This window comes from Eutrigla gurnardus (assembly GCF_963514095.1).
Source record: "Eutrigla gurnardus genome assembly, chromosome: 12".
Taxonomy (NCBI): Eukaryota; Metazoa; Chordata; class Actinopteri; order Perciformes; family Triglidae; genus Eutrigla; species Eutrigla gurnardus.
This window is the reverse complement of record NC_139926.1, coordinates 24,469,035-24,494,832: the sequence shown is the minus strand read 5'-3', so window position 1 is coordinate 24,494,832 and position 25,798 is coordinate 24,469,035. Positions and strand designations below refer to the sequence as shown.

General features: G+C 43.2%; 1 protein-coding gene across 1 annotated transcript; it reads left to right on the top strand.

The window, feature by feature from the left end:
- The first annotated feature begins 774 nt into the window (after positions 1–774).
- Positions 775–24,893, top strand: fhip1b (FHF complex subunit HOOK interacting protein 1B). Its single transcript, XM_084023687.1, has 12 exons — positions 775–1,098; positions 5,481–5,866; positions 9,263–9,667; positions 10,063–10,293; positions 14,620–14,865; positions 15,294–15,461; positions 15,942–16,021; positions 16,478–16,647; positions 16,870–18,270; positions 19,034–19,212; positions 19,608–19,770; positions 20,457–24,893. The coding sequence occupies exons 2-12, from the start codon at positions 5,738–5,740 to the stop codon at positions 20,765–20,767; spliced, it is 3,483 nt and encodes a 1,160-aa protein (XP_083879813.1). The 5' UTR covers positions 775–1,098; positions 5,481–5,737; the 3' UTR covers positions 20,768–24,893.
- Positions 24,894–25,798: the final 905 nt, after the last annotated feature.

Below are 25,798 nucleotides of genomic sequence, written 5' to 3'. Positions count from 1 at the left end.
GAAGAAAAAAAAAACACACAGACAACAGATGTCATTGTGTCCTTTGGGAAATCTTCCTCGTCGGAAAACCAGAGAGGTCTTCTTTTGCACATCAAAGAAGAGGGGTTCCTGATTTTGTTTTTCTTGTTAGTATGACGCATGATTCAATTGCCTTGTAAAAAAAACAAAAAACAGGCAGTAGGCCTAGAATGTCCTTCATAGGGATGCTTTTAGTATAAGTACATTTCACTTTTACATGAATACAGAAGTTGAATCAGTACTTCTACTCTTCTATTGTGTCTTTTTTGAAAACAGGTATCTGTACTTCTACTTTTGACACCTCTGGTTGCCCATCTCCATGACAACTAGCTAAGCATCTTGGTGAAGAGGATGGTTGAAAGCCCCATCAGCATTTAGTTTGAAGACTTTGAGTTGTTTTTTAAAGTGTGTTTATATATATAATAATAAAGTAATATATATATATATAGTATATATATATAATTGTATTTTATTTTTTATTATTATATAATATTTTTATATGGTTTCAGATGTGATTACCCATTTTCTCCATCAGTTTATCGTGTCAAGTCCATACACAATAAGTACACAATGTGTGTAAGTGCTGGCTTGGATCTGGGTCACTCCCCTTAATTTTTGCACTTGAAAGCCCTCATACATACACAAAACCACGACTACCGCGACCACCGACCACCACCACGGCGGTGCCGGTTGCAGAAAGGAGCGGCGTCGCTGTGGGTGTGAGTCAGAAGCCGTGTGGGAGGAGTCAAAGTAAGATGGCTGCGCGAAAGGGAAGAGTGTTTGAGAAATCATCAAATGGGATGTTTATCTGTCTCTAACAGGATGCCCAGCAGCCCGAACGAAGGAGTGGTTATTTCGTTAGCGTCCCCGGCTCCGCGCGCTGCGGCTCGCCAGTTGTCCCCAGGTGGCTCGCGCGCCTCTCAACCGTTTACAGCTCTGACATTGTGGAATTCGTTAGCAGCTAGTCGTTAGCAACCTGCCAGCGCTAACTGACTAGCAACCGAAGCTAAAGTTAGCGGGTACCCAAGTGGATACCAGGACCTCACAACAACTGTTGAGACTCGGACACGATTCAAAAAGGCAGGTGACTATTTGAATTACCTTGCTTTTACAGCGCACACAAACACGCCGACTCGGTGAATTCACCTCACACACACGGTTGACATTTTTAAGCTAGCTTGATTATTATTATTTTGTTGTTGTTGCAGTGACTAGCTTTGCTACATCATCGTCGCGATTGAACTGCGATTTGATTTGATTTAATCAACGTTAAGCTGCTCTGGTTGGCTAATAATATGAGATATGCGCAGGGTGGTGAGAGGTGAAGCCTAACAAAAAAAAAAAGGCTATTGATGTTAATGTTAAGAATTAATGAAGCTGTATCAGTTTAGATGCAGTGATTGATGGCTGACTCCTGTGTGATAACCTGTGTTCCTGAATTAAATCAGATGATGTTGTTTTCCCAGAAGGGAGAGTTTGTGGCAACAGCCGGTATCTAATCATCTTACTTTCAGCTGATTATATCATGATAGAGATATTGAACATGCTCAGGTTTAGAGTCAGGGTGTTGAATACCCCACACAGAGTATTTAAAACTCAACTGTATGGAAAGCCGTGATCGGACTCCTGAACCCGAATTCAAGGTCCTCTTTCCAGATGTTTTAAAAATGCATTTCAAGTCTTTCATTTGTTCAAAAGTGGATGTGCATGCTGAAATAATAATAACTTTTTTTTAGTTCATTAATAATAATGCCAAAATACATCAGTGGTTTCAGCTTCTCAAATGTGGTGCATATTTGCTGTTTTTTTGTCACATTGGGCTTTGGGGAATTGTGTTGGGCGTTTTTCACTTTTTTATGACTGTAAAGATTAATCTAGAAAACTCAGTTACCCAACCAAATTGAGTGTGTGACAATGTTTTTGACACTGGAGTGCAAATATCTTGTATTGTCTATTTTTCTGCTGTACCTGATTAGTTCACTTTTAAGGTAAACATCTGTTCTTTTGTACCATATCATTTATATGAATCTACATTTATGGAAATGGAAAGGGTGTGGTGGTTACGGAGAGCAATTTATCAGTAAACAGGCTGCAGGAAATTATTGCGGGTAACACAATACAGATAGCAACATTTGTCTGTTTGAGATCAGCTTGGCCTCTGACTTAAAACAATGTGTTAGGTGAAGAGAATGACAGCTTGCTGCCTCTACCGATGCCAACACAAAAGTGATCAGTTAACAGTAAAAACAGACTGACAAAAGTAGAAACGTGAGGAACGTGAAGACGTGGTTGCATGCATGTGCACACCTGTACAATTCCTGCAGAAAGCAGGCGTGGCTGTCAGTTTGGCCGTTGTAGGAAGTCACAGAGAGTTTGGAAGCAAGCTTTTTTCCCCACTTTCAGCCAGTCTGTCTGAGAATATAGCATTTGAGACAAGCTGTGGTGTGGTGTGTTCGATCACTAACCCTTGACAAAAAAAAAAAGCCTCTTGTCTTTTATGAAGGCAGCCTCATTTCAAGTGGAATCTTTAGTTGAACCTTGAACTCATTTTATGGGTGTTTTTATGGCACTGTGTGTGTGTGAGTCATGAAAATAAAACACATTTTTATTTTAATTTAATGTCTGTAGGTTGATCAGAGAATGTTGTGCCAGAGGTAATTGTATTTATGGTTAATCATAACCAAATTGTGCTTTAAGTACTTCCCCCCGTTCATGTCTGTGTTTGGATTCATTCAGTTCATTTAAAGGAAAGTTTGGATTTCCTGCAGGCAACGTGACTATCATTAACTTTGACTCACCTGCTGAGGGCTGGTGAATCATTAGAGGAGGCATAGACGCTACATTGTACCTGCCTTTGTCAGTGCTGTTTGTGTGTGTACTATACAGCTGCTGTGAGAGAAATCCAGTACATATGTTATTGATTTAGGAGAGTCATCCGATCTGTTTCTCATGTCTGACCAAAGTCCAAGTCATGTGACTTCAGTCCATAATTATACGGCCATAAAAAAAAAGAAAATCTACTTTTCAAGTAATTTTATCTCAACCTCCTTAATAGCATTGAATCCATTAACCCATTGAACCTTGCTGAACCAACCAGAGGGGTCTTATGCATTATGTTTTATTCAAACACTCAGAAGATGAAAGCAAACAGAGTCACAGACAAAGCTTTCAAGCTCCATTAACCAATGCGTGTGACATTAACTTTGAACTAAATGCATGATGTGAAAAATCGGTTTTCTCCAGCAGGAATCTAATTATATAACTGTGTTTTTCTTGATGTATAGTCCAAAGAAAATCTCTCTTTAGATGGAGAGGTGAATAGGGTTAAAAGAAACGTATCACCATGAAACCTCTCCAGCTGATGGCTTCCTTTAAGACTATTTCAGTTTTCTGATATTTTTTCTTTTAAATATGCAAAGGAGCCATTGTTTAATGGTACAGTTTGGTGAATTATGAGGGAATCCACACACATAGACAAAGTAGTAAAACAGACTAGATGTGTATTCTGGATGTTTTCTATTCACAAGTCTGAAAAAAAGTGTTATGGGAGCAAAATAGCCCAAAATAGTTCAGCAAAACCCCTTTTGCAGCATAATCCACTTTTCCTCTGTTGGTCCATCTGTTCAGTCCCTTTCACAAAAAAATGCACTAACTGCCGGCAGACATTTTTTGGAGCTATTATGTGATAACAAGTCGTGTATTTATCTATGAAGGTTTATCATCCAGGCCGAGAGTCGTCTATTTGATAGACCTGCTTATTTCCCCTGTGAAACCAGTTTTAATTTAACATAATAATTAAGTAATGTGGATGCTGCAGAAAGTCCACTTCCTTTTTTCTTTCACCTTTGCATGCTTGTGATAAGATGCAAAATTGATCAAACAGGTGTTTTATTAACCGGGTGTTTTATTAACCAGGTGTTTTATTAACTAGTTGTTTTATCAACTAGTTGTTTTATTAACCAGGTGTTTTATTAACCGGGTGTTTTATTAACTAGTTGTTTTATTAACCAGGTGTTTTATTAACTAGTTGTTTTATAAACCAGGTGTTTTATTAACCAGGTGTTTTATCAACTAGTTGTTTTATTAACCAGGTGTTTTATTAACCAGGTGTTTTATTAACTAGTTGTTTTATTAACCAGGTGTTTTATTAACCAGGTGTTGTATCAACCAGGTGTTTTATCATCTAGTTGTTTTATCAACCAGGTGTTTTATCATCTAGTTGTTTTATTAACCAGGTGTTTTATTAACTAGTTGTTTTATTAACCAGGTGTTTTATTAACTAGTTGTTTTATTAACTAGTTGTTTTATCAACCAGGTGTTTTATTAACTAGTTGTTTTATTAACTAGTTGTTTTATTAACCAGGTGTTTTATTAACTAGTTGTTTTATTAACCATGTGTTTTATTAACCAGGTGTTGTATCAACCAGGTGTTTTATCATCTAGTTGTTTTATCAACCAGGTGTTACAGAGAGCAAACTTTGCACACAACTCAAGCATCTCATATTGTCAAGTAAAAACTACTGTCAGGATATCGAGGCAGCCTATCTTCTGCTTTTAGTTGATTTGCCATTTGAGCATTTGGAAGAATGGATTATACTTTTTTTAAGCGCCCTGCAATGTTTTGTTTAACCGTAGTTATGTTTTGGTCAGTTGTTGGAATTTTTCTGATTCAAATGCTGAATTTGCTGTGGTTGTGAGGCGACCATCATTAATAGAAAAAGCATGCATCTTGCATTTTTATAGTCTTTAATCATGACTCTGTTGCTAACTTTGATGCAAGAAAATTGCTGTGAATTGCAAATGCATGCATAATACAGAACAGACGGATACAAGCCGTGTTGAGCAGAAGGTGGACTGGATGTAGCTTTAACACAGAAGGACTGAATGGTTTCCCTGGCAACAACATGCTGTAGAGGCTGACTTATGTGTTTGTATAGGAAAACATGGAACAAATACAGACGACTTTTGGCACAAATGACAGATTTCTTGAACGAATGGGTGCAGAATTGACATTCAGTTCTCCGGGTGAGCCAAAACGGACATTCCCATCTGGTTGTTTTGCCAACAGTTATGTTCCCTGTTACGTTTTGAGAAAAATGTTTCAATAATGCAAATTTAAAATCTACTGCGATTGACTATTTTATCCATATTTCCCCACCTGAACTGCTGGGCATGAATAATACACTGATGTGGTGGGTTTCAGACGTGCATAGTTATTATGGTAAAACGTTGCAGTAATCCAAATTCCAGTCCGTATTAGATGTGGTGTTAAAATGCCGAACTGTGACCCGGTGTAGGTTGAACATGCACAGCGACTGTATTTCCATTAGTCCAGCCTTTACAGCCGGACTAATGGAAATACAGAGAGATATAGTCATTTACATTTGGTTTTAAAGGATGTGAAACTGCATTAGTTAGCGTGTGCAGGCGTAGACGCTGATGTGCTTTCTGTGTTTGTGCAGCGGGGAGCGGAGCGGCCGTCCTGACCGGCTATGGAGTGGTGTCGGCTCCAGACTGGATGACAGCGTCGACGGGGCCGGCAGGGTCGCACACTTTCTAAAGCAGCAGTGGGCTTTCTCCCCACCTCCCTCTCCTCCTCCTCCGCCTTCCCACAACTTTTCCCTTACCCTCCTCTCGTTGCATCTGTACTTTGTACCTCCTGAACTCCTCTCGTCGTTGACTCCTTGTGACCTTTGACCTGCCTCCTACTGGGTCCAGTATGAGCTGGCTGAGCAGGTTGAACCCGCGGGCTCCTGGGGGTCGACCCGGTCGGGGGGCTGCCCCCACCAGCCCCTGCACCGCTGACCCGGAGACCTGCCTCATCGTGTTTGAGAACCACTGGAGACAGGTGAGCTGGAGACACGCCTCCTTTTCTTGCATTTCGATGTGTCTTTCATTACATTTTGATAATAAAAGTATTATAAAACCTGGATTAGTTTTGCTGAACATTTATTAACTCTCCAACATCAAAGCTGAGATGTGGAGAGACATCGCTGCTATACTGGTATATTACCATTCAGAGGTTTCCCTGGAACGCAGCGATTAGAGTGTGATGTTTTGTGCTCTAAATAATAACCAAAAGGAGGAAATCAACAGAATGGACAGAGTGTCCATTTAACTCAGGTGTACTTCCTCTGGGTGAGTCGTCCAGTGTCACTCAGTGTGACAAACACTTCCCGAGGATTTCATTATAATGCTATAGCAAATAAACAGCCATTAATCCACTTGGAAAAAACAAAATAAATTCACAACTTGCCCAAGAATTCTCAAGGTTTTTTCTTGTCTCAACTCAGTGACTTACAGTAACTCGGTTTAGTTTCTACAGAGGTGACAATGGAACACACAGAAATGGCTGCCGCTCTAACAGTGCCGCTACGTTGATGTAAATGGGAATGTCTGTTCTACTCCTCTTTATTTCTACGGTGTGCACACAGCCCTGCAGTTCATGCCCTTTTACAGGGATTGGCAGGGCTTTTGACTCTGCTAATCAGGATCAACTGGAACACGCCTACAGTTTGAGAACAATGGAATTCATTCTAAGAACACATGTCTGAACAATTCTGAGATGTAAGAACGTGGGTAGATATTCAGCATCTTCAAATCTGAGAATCTAGAACCAGCAAGTGTTTTTGCCGTCCACGTTTGATGAACAGTAAATGATCTCGAGACCGGTTAGACTTTCAAGGCTCTTTCATCGTTCTAGTGAATGATTATCTGTCCAGACTCCAAGTGTGGATGTTCACACATTCGGCTGTGGCAGCTCTGATGAGATTGCTCTGTCTACTTTAACAGTGCGACTGGCTCATGTCCAATCACTGACTGAACTTATACATTAGAGCCTCGCCGCTGCCCGACTGTTGAACATCCGCAGAGGCAACATTAGACATCTGAGTGACACCAACTGGTCTGCTATACAAGTCAATACCAATTATAGAAAAGCAGCCAAGTCTTATTGTTTCATGAAGTGGATATGAGATGTGTTTTTGCATGAGTGTTCACCACATTGTCTCCAGCTCCTACACTGACCACAGACTTCAAGCTGCTTAAACACAAACCACATTTTCTTATCAGCACAAGCTGCTTGCAGATCTACAAATTCAACTTGGCTGTAGTCATGACCAGGCGCGGCGCTACTATTGGGCCTGGTGGGCCTGGGCCCACCCATTTTAGGCCTGGGCCCGCCCATTTTGACTCATGCCTACTGATTAGTGAGTGATTTTCTTTCTAGCTGTTCATCCAATAAGCAGCCTGAGGAAAGCTTTGAGTGAAAGCTTCTCAGCCAATCAGCGGCTTCTACCCCGTGTGGACTACTAAGCCCGCCCACAGGCTGCATCGTCACCAGCAAGTGATCCAATAAAATGAATGACTTTGGCGCGCAAGCTTTGAGATGAGAAATCAGACAGAACAGACAGACCATGATCCATGAGATAGACACAGACGGTAGCTATTAGCTTATATGAAACTTAGCATGGCGAAGCAAAGCAGCTTGTTTTCATTTCAATTTTCCAAGAAACGCTCCGAGGAGCAGGAGAAGAAAACTACCATTTTAAGTAACGTTAGTGATCAATTACCATCCAGCTCAGCCGGCCTCTCCACGTCAAGTCCTCCCCTAGCCACTCCCTCAAACCAGCAAGGCAAGTAACGGTTAGGCTAACGTTAACGTTATAGTTTAACGTTAACGTTATACCCCGTTTTTTTTTTTTTTTTTTTGGCTTATTTTAATTGGCCCATCCACTTTTCTTGTGGCCCACCCACAATCAAAATCCTGGCGCCGCTAGTGGTCATGACTGGTAGACCGCTTTACGAATGTTGCAAAACCTCATTCGTCAGTTTGTTCCTCAGACCACAATGATGGTTTCTTACATTTTATCTGAAGGCATGCCTCCTCAGTTGATTTCTTATACAACTTAGAGAAAGGAATTCAACTAGAATGTTTGTATGCCAGTGCTTCTGAACTGGAGATAACAGATACAACATTGTAAAAAAGACTAAAAAGCTGATTACTTTCATGAAGGTTGTACATTTTTGGATTACAAGTTTTGTGGAATTGCATGTTTAAACATGAAGATGAGGAATTGTCCAACGCTAACTTTGTGAGTTTAGTTTGTAGTAAAACAAAACAGTCAAATGTGTGTTTTAGATCTTTTCTTTGGAAACAAAGTAGCCCAAAATCATGTTTGTGCCTGGATATTCGTCAGTGTTGCATTGTCAGTAATTAATTGCTCCTTGTTGCTTTTATATTGTCAATGCATTTCACAATTAGTAATTGTTACAGTTAACTATTCCCCTTTTAAAGAAAAGGAAATTACTTGATGAGTCAGAGAAGTAGGTTCCAAGATGGTCAAAGTACAGAAGAAGGTTTTCAACATGTGAAAGTGACAAGGAAGGGCCAAGTGACCAACTTGTCTGTCTAAACCTTAAAATCCATCGACCTACAAACCTAGTGGGTCCAACAAAAGTAATACCTGTGTGGTAAATTGTAAAGGATCCACCAAACTCCCACCACGCACCTTACATCAAAACAAAGAAGCCTGCTAACACACAGCAACTGAAGCAGAAAATAACATTAGAGAGCACCTCCTGCAGCTGGCTCCTTTTGTAGACTGCCCCTGGAAGCTGATTGGCCGGGTCCAAAGTGAGAGACCCAATTACACGGCCCGACCCAGATCTCAGATGGCAGTCAATCAGGCTGTTAACCTGAACACCTGAGGACAAAAGAGGGGGAGGGGGGAGCAGACAGAAGCAGGAGGAAAAAACTAGAACACATGAACAACTGAAAGAAAATGTTCATAAATTACCAAATATATATCCCAAATGGTAAAAAGTACATATCCATCATCATGACATGCCATTTGATGAAAAGCACAGGTGTTAATAATGACAAGAAGAATGTGAGAGGTCAGAAATCACTAACTTGCATTTTGGAAATAATAGCAGAAAGCCATGGGCATGTACACTTCTCCTCCTCCTCCTCCTCCTCCTCCTCCTCCTCCTCTGTATAATTCTAAGGGAAACCACAGAGTATAGATTTCATACTCAGACAATTGACACCTAAACATGGCAGACCGGGAAATAGTATTGTTTATGACAATAAGACCATATACTGAAACTGAAGCAGTTTAACTAAATCCAGTCCTGAGTTTCAAACTTTGAAAAGCCTGTTAGATGTGATACTTTTGTGACATTTCAACTCCTTAGACACGACAGATGTAAAGAGTAACTAACACTCTGTTCCCTTGTCCAGGTCTCCTGGGTGTTGGAGCAGCACGAGTCCTCATCCTCCAGCGACGATCTGACGGCGGTGAGGAACCACACCGACCAGATGTTGTGTCTGCTGGCGGAGGAGCGGCCCGCCGAGAGCCCGGAGGGCGCCGTGGACGTCGCGCCCATGGGCCCCATACTGGAGCTGGTGGTCACCGAGAACGTCCTGGAGGGCCTGGTCCAGTGGCACCTCCGCCGCGGCCTGGACCCGGACAGCCAGGGGGCGCTGCTCAAGCTGTTCGAGATGCTCATCGGCCAATCCCAGCAGCCGCTGCTGCAGCACACGGCCGTCCTCCACCCGCTGCTGAGGCTGCTGGGAGCGTGCGCCGACCCGGAGCTCGGTTGTCCTCCAGCCCTGGAAAACAGCCTGGTACTGCTGCTCAACCAGGTACCTTCACCTGCCGTCTGTGTAGCGCTCTAATGTGGATCTGGAGACCTACAATCTACATAACGAGCAGCTAAATGTAATGCTGAATCTAAATATGAGAACAGACTTTAAAATGATTGAGACTCGAGACGAACCGTTGTGTTCACAGATGTCTTTATATATTTATTAAATTAATAACACTTTTGGTTTGCATTGCAGGAAGTTTACCTTGCTTATTCAGCTGCAATATGCATGTAAGAGGCAAAAGGACAGGAAACGTTAAATTTGGATTGGTTGTGAATTTTATATGAGCTCAGCACTAAAACCTGATGAACTGAATTATAGAATAAAATCCCTGCACTGATCACATTATTTTCATATTAGTTGAAACCAGTAACCGTGTAAATCCCCACCAGATCTGTGTGTCCATGGCCCGGCAGCCCGTGCTTCTGGAGATGTTGTTCCGGGCGGCGCCGGCTCAGCAGGGCTCCACCAACCTGCTGATCTTCTCACTCCTCGTGCCGTTCATCCACCGGGACGGAGCCATCGGACAGCAGGCCCGAGACGCGCTGCTGCTGGTCATGGCGGCCTCGGCCAGCCACGAGGCCGTCGCGCGCTACATCGCCGAAAACTCCTACTTCTGCCCGGTGAGTGATGGTACCCACGGAAACCGCTGGAGTCTGATCCATGCTCATGAATGCAATCTCAGTAACACCTGGAGATAACAGTTCCACTTGATAACAGTTCCACTTGGACTCAATGCTGGATGAGATTTTGGTGGTCAAAGGTCACTGTGCACTCACACAACACGTTTTGGCCATAACGCAAGGATTCATATGCACTATGACAGTTTCACACAAATGTATGAAATGATGAAGTGCTAGTCTGAATATGAAGTAAAGTTAAAGGAAGTGAGGGTTCTCATTTCCAAACTGGTTTTTGTATTATTGGCATCATTTTGACCCTCAGGAAGCCAGTGAGGTAGAACATCTTGACTCATACTCTGGCATTAAATAATTATTTCGTTCAATTGTTAATAACTCTGCTCAAAGTAGGGCAGAGAGCTGATCGTTTTAGATCCGAGGGTTTATTAACATCCTCGGTTTCCTGTTTTCAGTCTCAGTTTACAGAGAGAAACATTGAGAAAATGTACAACCTGTTTCTTTTCTTTCACGCTGTGTTTCTACGATCAGAAGCTTCTTTTTAATTCCACTCTTACCTCAGCTGACTTAACAGTAATTCACATTGCTAGGCACCACTGTGCCACATTATATACACATGATAAGATGGCCTACACTTTAATGATAGCTGAGGACAGCTTATAATGTCTTGGCTTGCTTTCATCACTGCTTTTAAGAAGGAGGGGTGTGTGCGAGTGAGTGTGAGTCTGATGCATCAGTGATGGTGTGTGATAATGGAAGGGGAAGGATGTGACTTTGCACTCTGACGGAGCGTTCATCCTTATCTACATCCTATCAGTTCTGCCCCAAAGTATAGGGCTTCCTGCAGATCCTCTGTAGCTGCTGCTGCTGCTTTACACGAATCAATTTTGTCGAAGAATTTGACTGAAACTCGGCAGTTCATGAAGCATGTTGCATAAAATAAGTAATGTGGATGAAAACAATTCATTTGTGAACTCGTTATAAATCATCATTCTGATAAATATACTTTCCTTTTTTGGATGAAAAAGCAAAGTTGCTGCCTGTTTTGATATTTTTATTGTGTGTGTAAATCATCAAAAAGGTATAGAAGATTGCAGCTGCAACCGCCTGTGTTGTTGTAGTTCCTACCAGCTGCCACTAGGTGCTATAAAAGAGCCATATTTTGCTGATTGCACTTCAAAATGTAGAGAGCGACTTATAATAAGAGTATAATTGAATAGTGACTCAGTGCAAGGGGAAGGTGTGTGTGTCGGTCCATCCTTCTAAATCTCAACTCACTAAACATCTGGTTATTAATTACAGCAGCAGATCAACATTTAGCTTCAAAACAGTGTTGCTGATGAGTGTGAGTGTATATAGTCTGCATCCCATGTAGATGCTGTAGCCTGTACTCTTATCTCTTCCTCTGTCTGTTCACTGTGGCTCAGCTATTTTCTGCTCGCCCTCCTTCCAGCAGCTTCAGTCTGACCTACTTGCAGTCTAGAAGGACCAGTGGAGGTGGCATCAAGGACCGAGTCTGGCTGAGCATGCTCACACATTCTAATTAGTTTCACTGGGCATTCGTCTGTGTAGCAGTAGATCCTTGTGACAACTGTAACAGCCCTGTGACAAAGCCTAGTTCACACTCCTTTACTGTATGATCATTAATCATCTTTCATGATCATATATCGAGATAAGAAAATATTTGCAAGCATAACTACTAAGTACTCAAAATACACTTCTTTCTCAGCATTTTATTCACACGAGAGAATACGAAACCGTATGGTTATTTTACACATACATGCTAAAGATGCTATATCATGATATTGCGATAAATATTGTATTAGCAGATTTCGCCTTAGACATTACACAACCCTTTCCCTGAGTTTTTTGAGCTCGACAGCAGAGGCAAATTGTCATAATGTATGTTCAAAGACGCAAACCAAGAGCCACTCAGCTGGTGTGTGTTTCGTGACTTAACGTAGTCCGGAGACCTCACTGGGGTTTTCCCTCCTGCTGAAAGACCTTGTAGTGTGTGACCCTCCTGACACCTGTTAGTCATGTAGGGTGAAAACCACAGCGGCTTCAAGGCCTCCGATTACAAGACAGCGATCTGACCACAAAGTGCTCATCACAAACACTCCTTTCTCCCATCCTGCACTCTTTGTGTGTATCATTTTTTATCAATGAATTGTTTGTATCAGCGTTACAGGTCCAGATCTCTCCATCGTACATTTCCACTGGTCCAGCATCAGCTGTTGTCAAAACACTACATCACATAAGAGCTTTCCCCTTGACTGTAATGTGTGCACATTTCCTCCATATAAATGTCCTGCAGGTCATTTTCACTCATCAAACTCCCTCCTCAGGAGTGCAGTGTATCCGCTGGGTGATTAGTGGTGTTATGAAAGCACAATGTGTTACTGCCAAGATACAAGAGAATACTGCCAACTGTTACGTAGCCAACATTATAAACAACAAGCCACCTCTGGGACTAAAAGCAACTTCTATTTAAGGCTGCAATCTGGGCTTGTTGGCTCTCGGTTTAAACATTCTTAAACCGGTCCGATACTAAGCCAAAGACCGGACCGAACCGATTATACCCGCCGATCTGTTTATAAATAATCACAATATTATTTTAATCACTTATTGCTGCTTATTACTACTGAAAGACATGGTGGATTTAGTGCCATGACGCCGTCGGCACAGGACGCTGATGTTTTTAATTTTCCATAAGGTGTCATATGGAAAATGCTGGTTCAACCGTTTTGTGCATAAATTAAACCGGTTCAGCCCTGTGCCGGACCAAACCGGTGAAACCAGACCAGTGTTTCCCCTAGAATTTTTTTCAGGCCCGGTGGTACCCACCGAAAAAACCCTAAACAGACGAGACGCGTGGGATGGTGTATTGGTGCAGTTGGATTAAGTCAGGTGGCACAGCAAGCAGTCTGCAATTCTGCAATTATTATATTTGCATTCAACATTTTTGTTCAACCAGAGTGTATTCAAGATCACAAGGAGAGAGTGACTTATTAAGGTGCTGGTTGATGGAAATGATCAGGGTCCAGAAAAATATGGCTGGAAAATGATGAGCATCACATTAATAGCTACAGATACTGTAAAACACTACAACGACATATGAGTGCATATATTGTCTTATTTTATCAAGTAAAATATAAGTTATAGGTTTACTCAACAGCAGTTAACTCAAAGTTCCACATCTTATCAAAAACGGGGGCAAACGGGCTTTGGCCGGTTGTACATACGTCATCACGTCCTAATACTACACACACATGGCGTGATGTTATTTTTAAGGAGCGCCGTCTCTGCTTATATTTCTCGACAACACTCGACCTGCATCAGCGCATGTGCGCACGAGCGGATCTGTGCGAGCAGACAGCGCGAGCGCAGCGGGTTTTGGACGGAGACACACAGCGGCATTTTTATTATGTAAAAATAAATAATAATGTAATGTAATAAAATAAATATTATGGACCCTATGGACCGGTTCCGCTCACACCACGAGTCTGAAGAGTGCAACAGCTTATCAAAATACAGTGTCAACGTTCCGTGTTTTCAAAGTAGAAAGCGACATCGTGGTGGTTTAACGAGGCGGAACGGCATCAGAACAACATCAAGCGCGTAAAGGACACGAAGAAAAAAGTAGCGGGAGCGCGCGCGTCTTGCGGAGCAAGTCTGCTGTGCTGCGCGGAGGCGCTCCTAATGTAAATGATTATTGATTTATGAATGAATTGATAGGTGGCTTATTTTTGGTATATTGATTTTTTTTTTGGCCTGGCGGCAGGTCTCCTTGGCCTGGCGAGCCGCCAGGCCTGTACAATGGCAGGGGAAACACTGCAGACATCGGTCCAACCCTACTGCAATCTACTATAAATCTGCTGATTATTTTCTTGTTTAATTGATTCATCGTTTGGTTGAAATAATGTCAGATAATTTTAAAAGATTATCCCTCATAAGAAAATAACTTTCTTTGACAGTCTAACAAAAAAAACATATATATATTTTGCCTGACAAGGGGGTTATTATTGAGGCATTTTAGTTTTGTTTTAATTGTTAAAGCTACGACAAGGAGCTTTAATTTTTTCGTTGCTTTTTAGCCGGTCCTGTGGAGAAGAGTGGTGGTTTCTCCGAGCACCAGAGTCCCTTTAGAAAACCTCTCATTTTACTGCAGCAGCGTCTAACAGTCTCACACACACACACACACACACACACACACACACACGCACGCTTTAGGCTGAAGGCTGTCCAGCACCTCAACCCCCTGTTGACCCACCGCTGTCTAACCTGAAACCTCTCTTGTCTCTGTTCCAGGTGTTGGCGACGGGCCTCAGCGCCCTCTACTCCTCTCTGCCCAGGAAGATCGAGGTGCGAGGAGATGACTGGCATGCCCTGCGGCGGGAGGACTGGATGGGCGTGTCGTCACTCGTGCTCTTCATGAACTCTCTGGAGTTCTGCAACGCCGTGGTGCAGGTGGCTCACCCCCTGGTTCGCTCGCAGCTCCTGGACTACCTCCACAACGGCTTCCTCGTACCCGTCATGGGCCCCGCGCTGCATAAGGTAGGAAGAGGATCACACACCACACATCAGATCCATTTCATGTAGTTCTGGCGGTTATTTTCTGCCAGTTTTGTGCACCACACACTGGCAACATGTCCAGAAGATCATGGATACACTTTTGGATAAACTTACTGTAAGTAAAACAGGATATGGTGCACCACGGAGATGTAATTTGACCACTTACTAGGTTACGAACTGCCCTTGAGTTACTGGAAGACATTATTTATTCTTCATCTGGGCAAGTTGGCAGCAGAACAGCTGTGTGAATTTGTTTGCTGGCTTTTCTTCAACTGATGAGTTGGTGTGAGAGTCATAGGAATAAAAAGGAAATTGTCTCTTGGCCCCTTTTTAATCCTTGACTTCGTCTTACTCATAGTCTAATCTCTTTTGCAGTTTTGATACAGTTTTCTGTGTGTGTGTGTTTGTAGTCGTCGGTGGACGAGATGATCGCCAGCACCGCCTACTTGGACCTTTTCCTGCGCAGCGTGTCGGAGACATCCCTCCTCAAAACCTTCCTGCGCTTCATCCTGCTGCATCGCCACGACAACGACACCATCCTGGACACGCTGCTCACACGCATCAGCAGCAATTCAAGGGTATAAATATATACGCGTGTGTTTGTTTGTGTGATGGAGCCTCAAGGCCCTCCGATGAACTCCGTTGTGTGGGTTGTGTGAGTGGGCTGGCAACAAAACTGATGGAAAGTGACTCCAGCGGAATAGGGAAGTATCTGGTTTTGCAGAACAAATCCGGAGAGTAAATGTCATCTGCATCTATTCGCTCTTGTATCGTGCATTGTTTACAGTCGGTGAAACAATCGGCGGTGATATGTGTGTGTGATCTGAAGTTTTAGTCACACTGATACGGTTGTTTATGTGATGGAGGGCAAACAAAAGAGAAACATTTCAGCTTTCAGGAACGCTGTTGTCGTGTTGTCATCACTCACATGATAACATTTTAATACAACGGTAGCACTAAAGGGATTCTCACGTTGCCTGGAAAATAGTTTTTGATGCTTCTGGCTACCTGGAAAATGTATGAATATATGATTGTGTGTGTGTGTGTGTGTGTTGCAGCTCTGCATGGTGTCGTTGAGCCTCTTCAGGACTCTTCTGTCTCTGAACTGTGAAGACGTCATGCTGCAGCTCGTTCTCAGGTATGTCCACACCTCAGCATGTCTCCAAGTGTTTTTCATCGGCTCATTGAATGTGCAAAACTTAAAAAAATATTTCTCTCCAAATGTTTTTGTCCATAACAACCTTTAAAAATGTTTTACTTCTTTCTTCTTATTTCCAAGGGGAAAACAAACGACTGTGTGTCACAGAAGTGTGTCTCCTCCTTTCGTGTTTGAATTTTCAACAAGGAGATGTTTTTCTTGTCCTCTGTTCCCCAACGGTCACAGATGGGGAATGAACATCTCCACATTTAAAACTTTTATTCACATTTTGTGAACTTCCAAAGGAACAATCTGTCTGCCTGTGACTTTGTACTTCTTGGTATCTTCTCACCAGGATGTTTGAGAATCTTAACGTGTGACTGCCAGCACCAAACATTTAACACAAGAAAGTGTAGATATGGAAAACAACCCAAATGAGTGTTTCTTCCCTCGCAGGTATCTACTGCCCTGTACCCATGTAATGCTGAGTCAGCGTCGTGCCATCAGGGAGACCGACCTGTACGGAAAGTCAGCGGACAAGTTCCTGTCGCTGATCCCGGAGTGCTGCCGGCTGTATGCAGCGCCCTCTGCTGAGCGGGACGAGGACGGTGCATTCTGGGCCAAAGGTGAGAAGCAAACAAGTGTGTGAAAAGGAAATCCCTTCACACTTACAGGTGGAGTTCTCAAGTGAACGACTTTGGAGATTTGAAACACTTTATTTTTCATTTGTCGGGTGGCACAAATTATGTCATTTAAGAGCACATAGTGCATATTTTATAATGTATGCCGTGCAGGATGTTAACAGTGGTGTGAAAAGTGTTTGCGTCTGTATGTTTGTCATCCTACAGTAGTGAGCAGTCCAAGCACAGAGTCTCCAGCCCCTCCCAGACCCAGCACTCCATCCCGCTTAGCCTTCTTCATCCGCCAGGGGAGCAGCGGAGGTGGATCCGGAGGAGGGGGTCCCTCTACCCCCACCAGCATGGAGGCGCTGCAGTCGGGTCCTTCCGCCTCCCACCCCCTGTCCCCTGACAGCCCGATGCACCAGCAACAGACTAACACCGAGTGTCTGGACTGGGATTCGGGTTACCTGGAGTACCTCAGGGACTCCCGGCGGGGCATCGAGATCTGCTCATGGGCCTGCCGCGACTGGTCGGCGCCCTACGATGGAGAAAACCCCTCCCCGATCACGGCCCCTCCACCTCCACCTCCACCTCCCCCTACCTCGAACCCCTCCATGGCTATGTTCCCCGAGCACTTCTCTTTCCAGCAGGGAGGGGGCAGCAGCACCCCTCCGGGCCAGCAGAGGGCAGCCATCGTGGCGGCGGCGCGATCCGAGTGGAGCAGCACAGAACGGGACAGCGGCGAGTGGGACGTCACGATCGGCAAAAACAACTGCATCAGCCTCACGCCGCGCTCCAAGAAGCGCAGCCTGCAGAGAGAGGAGGTCCTGCTGAAGCCTATGCCTCGCCTCGTCCCCTCCTCCTCCTCCACCTCCTCGTCTTCAGCCGCCCCTTTATCGTCCTCCCACCCCGCCTCGTCTCCGGCGCCTCACAATCCCACCTCCGCCATCACCGTTAGCTACCAGGCCATGTACAACGGCACGGTGAGGCAGGGGGACGGCTGCTCGGACAATCGGGACCGAGGACTGGAGGTGAAGAAAGTAAAGAGAGACTTGGGGGAGCCGCAGTATTTGGATGAAAATGCAAATCAAAACGGATCTCTCGTCACCTGCTCCTCCCAAAGCTGCGCTCCCCTCCCTCAGTCCATCTTCAGCAACAGTGAAATGAGTGACGCGACATCGCTCCGTCCGAACCCGAGCCCCGTCACACAGCCAAAGTCTGACACCAAACTGCTAACCGGCGACACCTCACACCCGCACGGCGCATCCTCAGATCTTCCAGAAGCCAACCAGACGCCACAATCTGTAGAGAGCCTCATCCAGGAGCTGCTGGAGCAGGCGCCGGGAGAACCGCCGCTCCCCGGAGACTCCAACGGCCAGGGCATCAGCATCGAGGCCTTCACGCAGGAGCTGAGGGAGCTGGAGGAGCGGGTGAAGGAGCGCAGCAGAGCAGCCTGCCAGCCGGAGGAGGCCAGGGAGCCCCCGACTCCTGAGCAGCAGGAGGAGGAGCAGCAGCTGTCCTCGGCCCTGGAGGCCAAGCTGACGGGCGACGCAAAGGGAGACGGACCTCTGGTGGGTCTCTGCAGTCCTGCTAGACCACTCAATCAGCCCGCGTCTCAGCCGTACACAGGTGAGACCTCAACTTCAACTTCTTTTTTTATTTTTGTTATTTAGAAGTGTGATGATTTTAAATATCCCCAGTTATGAAATCATGGGTCATTCGTGTATTTTATTTTTAGCTGTATCTCTTCCTCTCTCTCTTTCTGACTATTTACTTGATGCACAGTCCAGGTTCGATAACAATAAGATGTAAGTTTTAATCCTTAGACAATAAATCAGCAAAAATAGATCAAACCCTTCTACATCTTTATTTCAAATGTTGAATAATAATAATACATTCTCCAGACATGACGCCTTTTTAAACGTAGTTTTTTCTGCTAAAAATGTTGTGAAAATGGTGACTTGTTCATGTCAGTGTCAGTGTCATCCTCCTAACACAGCTGTATGGTCCCTGATAGTAAAACAGCACACGGCTGCATTAAGCTGGAGGAGCGTTGTCCTCTTGAAGAAGTAGTGAGCTGTGTGGTGCCACCACCTGCTGCTGGGCAGAGTTATACACCTGCTTTAACAGAATGTTCAGGACATTTCTCGCAGCCAAGACTTTACGTCTTTCCTTCTTTGTGATAACTTTTCTTTATAGTCACAGTTTTGCAGTAACTCAGCGTCCTGAAATCTTCAGGGGATCGATTACACTTTTTTTTATTTTACTCCCCACAGCTGCAGGTTTAATGTTTTTAGAAAGCTGTCAGACACCTTTTGATTTACAGCCATAGTTTGTTCACAGTGCCCTCCATCCTTCCCTTTCAACGACCCATCCATCTCCCCCCGTGCAGGTCCGTTCATGGTGGTTCTGTTCACCAAGCTGGAGAACATGCTCCAGAACTCGCTGTACGTCAACGTCCTGCTCACGGGCATCGTGGCCCAGCTGGCCTGCTATCCTCAGCCCCTCCTACGCTCCTTCCTGCTCAACACCAACATGGTCTTCCAGCCCAGCGTCAAGTCACTGATCCAGGTACAGAGCATCATCGTTCATGACAGACCTGTGATTACATCGAGCCAGGAGTGCTCTTTAATGAGCCTAAGTGGTTTACATTTGTAGACCAGGTGCACCGACACCGGAGTAAATGGTTTTTGTATTTCTACTTGAAGTGAGCTTTTCGTCTCCCATTTGTAGGCATAGTCATCCACTTCTAGTCCACCCACTGCTGTGTTAGCATCAGGCCCACAAAGCATTTGCATAGAGTTTCTTATTCTTATAAGTGGATGACTAATACTGCGTCATACACTTAAAAAGGTTTTTGGCTCAGTTCACTTTGGGTTCATTGATAAAAAATTCACTGAGCAACAGAATAACAAACAGATCAGTCAGAATGTTTTTGTTTTTTTTCTTCCCCTGACTCACCTCAGGTTCTAGGTTCTGTGAAGAACCGCATCGAGGCGTTTGCAGCCTCTCACGAGGACTTCCCTGCCATGCTGAAGAAGGCCCAGCAGTACCTGGTGGCCCGAGGCAAGGTGGACTGGGCCGACTCGCCTGCAGCCGTTCCTCCGCTGCGGCGCTCGGATTCGTTAGGTGAGAGTGGAGACAGGAGGCGCTGCAGCTGGTTATTAGTTATTAGTTCTCACACTATGCACTGTGCATGTGATTCAGTTAATTATCATTACTTGGAAATATGAGATTGATAAATCACAAAAAATCAGTCACAAAATGTTTCTCGATTTCTAGAGAAGGCAATTACATTTTTAAGCAGTTAAGCAGTTTAAGTAGTTTCAAAGTGCTTTTCATGCAGTTTAACTGTGTCAACAATTAAATACAAAAGAAGTATAAACAGAGAAGACACATAGAGAGAAAATGAACGAATAAAAAACACATTAAAATGAATTTGGAGGAAGAAACTCTTCATATGCATCAAGAAGACACCAGAAAAATATTCATATTGAAGCTGGAATCACAGAATTTTGAAGTATTTTTTCTTAAAAACCTACTTTAACTGCATCATTAAAATAGTTGCCAATCAATGAAATAGTTGACTGATTCATCATTGCAACTGGAAAGCAGAATCTACTTTACTCTGTTAGCAGAGCAAAGGTTAGTTCATTTAATAGATTTCCATTATCAGTGTGAATGTTAATTAAAAGAAGAATCTGAATTCAGCAGATGTTTTCCGGAGCTTTCAGCCGTCTTCCCTGTAGAAACCTCGTAAGAGGACCTTGAGTCGTTGTCATCACTCACTAAACCCGACGTTCTCCTGTTTCCAGTGAAGAGTCGGAAGCCGTCTCTCGGAGACCTGATCCTCCGTCACACCAACAGCCCGACCCGGGCCCGGCACGCCGCTCAGCTGGCCCTCGCACACGTACGGGACGGCAGCCAATCGCTGCACAGCGCCCTGTTCAGGGGCGGGGCCGGCGCCGGGGCCTCGGGCCTGGAGAAGCAGGCCGAGGCGTTGCGGGTGAAGAACGCCGTGTACTGCGCCGTCATCTTCTGCGAGTTCCTCAAAGAGCTGGCTGCCCTGGCTCAAGAGCACGCCGTCACTCTGCCTTTCCCCCACAGCCAGGAGGCGGAGGAGTAGAGGGCGGAGTCTTTTTTTAGCCGCCATTTCACCTTTCTTGATGAGGCTGTAGAGTGAGAACGAACTGGAGCACTGAGACTTTTTACGTCACTGAAGGAAGACGTGGAGATGAAAACGGTGGCGTCTTTTTGTACCAAAATCATTATAGGATACCTATAGGACGGGAAGAAGCTTCCTCATCTGTAAACGTATATGATATTGTGCATATCATGTATTATATTTACATTCTGTACACAGAGAATCTCGGTTAAACGCCTGAGATGTAGGAGCTTGTACATAGCCACAGATACAAGGAAATAGGTGCACACATCGGTGCTAGTCTCTTTTTCTGTTGGAGGTTGGAAGGTGCTTTCAGGCGGCACAGCGGAGAAGGCTTCTGTCCTCACCATTACCACAAACACCAAATGTAGTTTGGCAGGAAAACAGCGAGAGCGTGGACTCGTCAATCAGCTGCAGAGTGACCCAATCAGCAAATAGAGGAAGAGTGTCCATGTTTTTATTTTGTCATCGCTGTAAAAAAAGTGAGTCATCAGTGAAGAAGATGAAAACTGTAAGAGTGCCAGTGAGTCAGCGCGGCCACTTGTACTGGAAAACCCTTTGGGTGGTGAATCCCATCTCTTTTTTTTTTTTCATATTATATTTTTTTGCATTTGCACCATCCTTCCTGACATATCAGCAGCAGCGTCTGCGAGCTTCATTTCAACCGGTCACTCCTTTCCAAAAGGTGACGCCGACTCGCCAGGAAGCCATTCACCTGTTGCCATAAAGGAGGCTGCGGGGTTTAAAGAGTTCATACCTTTCATGTGTCGTTTAGTCTTTTTTTTTTTTGTGAGGGTCTGCCAGAAAAGGAGAAGGGAAGCTTTTTTTCCTCATGATTTACATTTACTTTGAACTGACATTTGAAAAAGGTCACAAGGCTTTCTGTTCAACACAGCTTTTGTGTAAAGCTCCGATTCCTTTTTTTTACACTTAGCTTCAAAATATTCGTCTCTCTTGGATGAGACGGGCCAAACGGAACGTATAACGGTTCATCCTGGAACTTAACATGCTGCTATTATTATTATTTCTAACACTAACGCCCATTTCTCATTTTTTGTGTAATAGCTACTATTTCTTACCAAGGTACCAAGTATAAGTGTGCATGTGAGGATGTGCCAGCGGTGGTCGGCATTTAATTTATGTTCTTGTGTCTGAATGAAGCCACGCAGTGTTAAAAGCATTTTGCCGAGACGAAATTCTCTTTGAATATTTGTTTTTCTTTTTTTCACTCAGCAAATCTTTGAGGCTCTTAATTGTTGGTTTTATAAGATGGTTCTTCTTTGTTTTACAGCTCTGTCGTTTTCTAGTTCTGTTCAGAACAGTGTGAGGAGATGAAGGACTTGTAAGATGAAGCGTTAGCTGGGTTCTTTTTTTTTTTTTTGTCTGCACATACTAGCCATTCTCTCCTAACTTTCAGCAGAACAGAAGCTGCTCAAAGTTCCTGCCATCCTGCAAAGTCTTAATGTTTGACATTGAACGCCACATCACACGTAGTCGTCGTGTTCTTAAATGTGCATCGTCATTACTGCCGTCACTCCGTTTTTATAGGAACAACACATTTGGTAGATCCCTGTGAGTGTCTGCATGCCAAATAAGGCCAGGTTTATTACGACATAAGTAAGTTTTCTTTGTTTGTGATGTAGTTATGAACTTAAAGGGAAACTTTTTCAACCATCTCGATGCCTTCGCCAACGTCCAGACGACATTTGGCTCGTTTCCACCATAATTGTATGAAATCCTTATTAGAACAAGAATCGTCTAAATTTCCCAGCAGCACGCCCCGCGTACAACCGGCACCCGCAAACTGTGGTTGATGACTAATAACTCACTTCATTCATATCATTTGAAATATTTAGATTGCAATGTATGGAATTGTTCCAGTATTGAGGGAGAAACGCTGCAGAGAGCAGCCGGTAAACTCAGATTGTTTATATTAATATCTGACAACATTATGGAGAAGAACCTACTGAGAGTTCGTCTTCACTCTGAGCTTCATCTGTCTCCTTCATGTCACGAAGCTACACTTCCTGTACTCCCAACACATTTCTCTCGTTTCCATAATGTCGTCTGACTCTTATGATAACAATCTGAGCCTGTTCCCACCAATACTGGACCTGCTATACTTTTTATACACGTCTTTATTATTCGCTTCAACACAAGAACGTGGTCCGAGGTGAGCAGGTTTTAGTGGTCAGCGAGTCCTCCTGGTGTCTGAGACGGTGAAGAGCACGTTTCCTCCCTCACCTTTCTGTTTGTCACTCACTGCCATCATCCGTCCATCCGTCGGTCACTCCTCATCAGGTTCCTCCACTTTTACACTCAAGATTGTGTGTTTTTTTTAAACTGAACTATATTTTTACAGCCGCGTTAAAAGGGAGATGGTATATTTTAACTCGGTCGGTCAGCGGCGTGTATCCGTGGACACCAAAGACCATCTCTCTGATGATACTGAAACTCCCAGCGGCTCCGTTTAAACACACAATCTGTCTGAGAAGCTGAAACGGAGAACGTTACGAGAAGATCGTGCTGACGAACGCGACCGCATTGTCTGATGGCCAAACCAGTGAAAATGAGAGCAACGCTGTTTGTTAACCAGCTGAAGCTCATTGGACAGCAACATTTAAAAAGGGAGCCTCTTCGTGACCCTGAGATCAATTTTTTTTCACCTATCTACACTTCCAGTCCAATATTTACTTGCATTTCATTTTTACAAATATAAAGCGGGATGTTTTTATAAATAACTATTTCCTACCAGTAAGCTGTAAGAGTTAATTAAGAGATTCACTGAATTTGGAAACCTGCACACAGTGAAATAAAAACTTTGGCTGTAACCGTGATGGATGAGCCGGCGTTATGGAAATTCTTTATGACACTCCACGAGAAAGTTGCTTCGTCTGCTGGTAGAAAAGTGAGACCTCCTCCTTCTGTAAATGTACATTTGGGAAAGTGATTTTTTGTTGTTGTTGTTAAATGTCTTTGACCGCAGTTCCTTTAACGGCCACCAGGAAACTGTCACAAATGCTTTCTTAAAGGAGCAGTTCGTGGCTTTTAAGGGGATCGTTATAGAGCTGAAGGAATGAGTCAGCATTTTTTACACTTTTGGTTCCCACGTCTTAAAGTCGATGGGATTTGGTGACATGCCTGAAATATTTTGGGATTTTTTTTTGTATTCGCACTTCAAAAATCATAAGATTGGTGTCCGTTAAGATTTTTTTGGTTGAACAAAAACATGTCATAAACTTGAGTTTGCCGACTAACAGCACTCTATTGGCAAAGAAGCATCAGCTGTTTAGTTTGTGGTCATCAAATTAAGTCACAGATGTTGTTGTTGTTGTTTTTCTTCCGATATACTTGAACACTACAGTCGATCTATCAGCGAAGTTCAAACTAGAATCCTTAGTTTTAGGCGTTGCTACGTGGTTTTGGATATTTAAAGGGCAACACACCAGCTAGTGTTGATTGTAATTCTAGCTCTCTTTGTGTCAGCGTGGGTTATGATTGGCTGTTCCTTCCCCCCTGACGAAGGTTTCCACTTTGTTTCGAATGCATGCACAGTTGGTTTATTTCTGTTAAGAGTTTGAGTGTATATTAGAAACAGCTGGAGCGGTTTGACGGTTCATCTGAAGGGACTCCGAATTTGTTTTCACAGCTGATTTCTCAACACATCATGTACATGTTTCAAATAGATTTTTTTCACGTGTTGACTTGCAATGCTTTATCAAGGGATGTACAGTATCTTTTCCTTTTTTTTTTCCTTTTGAAAAGCTTTGCCCCCCCGATGGATTTCTCCCCTGTGATCTATGCAAAACGAGTCTGAGGATGAAAGATGGCGTGGACTGATTCAATGTGTAAATACTGTAAAAGAAAAGACAAAAAAAAGCAACGGGTCAGAGGTATGTGAAATAGCCAACGGGACAGAATGAAAATCATGCTTAAAAAAATAATGTAATGATGAATGTCGTCAGAAATATTTTTCTATATTTTGAAATCATTAGAAAAAAAAGTACAAAAGTGGGAAAAAGCTGTCAGAAGAACACTACAAAGGGAATGTTTTTATTAATTTATAAATTCTTTGCCTAGCAATATCGCTTTTGTCCCGGTGTCCTTTCTTTGTCGTCTTGTGTCTGTATCGACTTTATCCATTTTTAGAGGTCTATAAAAGGGGAAACTTTTTGTAACTCTGAAAAACAGCAAAAACTAGGAAAAAAGTTATTGTGTGTAATAGAAATATCTGCTTTAAAAAACACTAATTAGTCGAGTAATCAATAAAAATCTGCAGCTACTTTCATAAACGTTTCAAGGCATTTTTAAAGATTAATTCCAAAAGTTCCAGCTTCTCCTGTGTGAGAGTTTGCTGATTTTCTGTTTTATATTATTGTAAAATGATTATATTTTGTCTGACAAAACAAGTCATTTACAAAAACACGCAGTTAACAAGAGAAAATAATTAGGAGATCAACTGATAATAATAATAATAATAATAATAATAATTGTTTCAGCCTTTATAATATTATGGACATTTAAAGTATGACTCATAATCAGGATAAAAACAAACAATCAATTAGCCAAAGCAGCAGGAAATTAGCCTGCAAACATTCTGCTAATCATTTAATTATTTGATTCCAGCCTCTCAAATATTATCTGTAAAAAAAAAAGAAAACATAGTTGTGCTTTGGAATATAAGAGATCGTACATGTTTCACCGTTTGCTGATATTTTCATCACCTGAGAATTGTTCCTTTCAGCACTGACTGATAAATCACATTAATATTCATATAAAGTCCACACAGAAAGAACTAAGACCGCATGCTGGCTGATCATAGATGATGGAATTTCATCACACAAACGCTCATAGGTCTATTTCACAGTAAAGTCTTGGTTCCAGACAGTGAAGTTTGATTTTAAGTTCTCTAAAACAACAGCTTCAGGATTCTAAGTTAGACCGTAAACCGAATGTCCAACGTGGATGCACATTCAGAGTTATGGAGGAAAC

Bases quoted from the DNA above. Each gene is read 5' to 3' on its own strand.
- fhip1b (XM_084023687.1), top strand. From the start codon at position 5,738: ATGAGCTGGCTGAGCAGGTTGAACCCGCGGGCTCCTGGGGGTCGACCC. The intron at 10,294-14,619 runs GTGAGTGATGGT...TCTCTGTTCCAG, and splicing joins AAAACTCCTACTTCTGCCCG to GTGTTGGCGACGGGCCTCAG. The intron at 16,022-16,477 runs GTATGTCCACAC...CTTCCCTCGCAG, and splicing joins ATGCTGCAGCTCGTTCTCAG to GTATCTACTGCCCTGTACCC.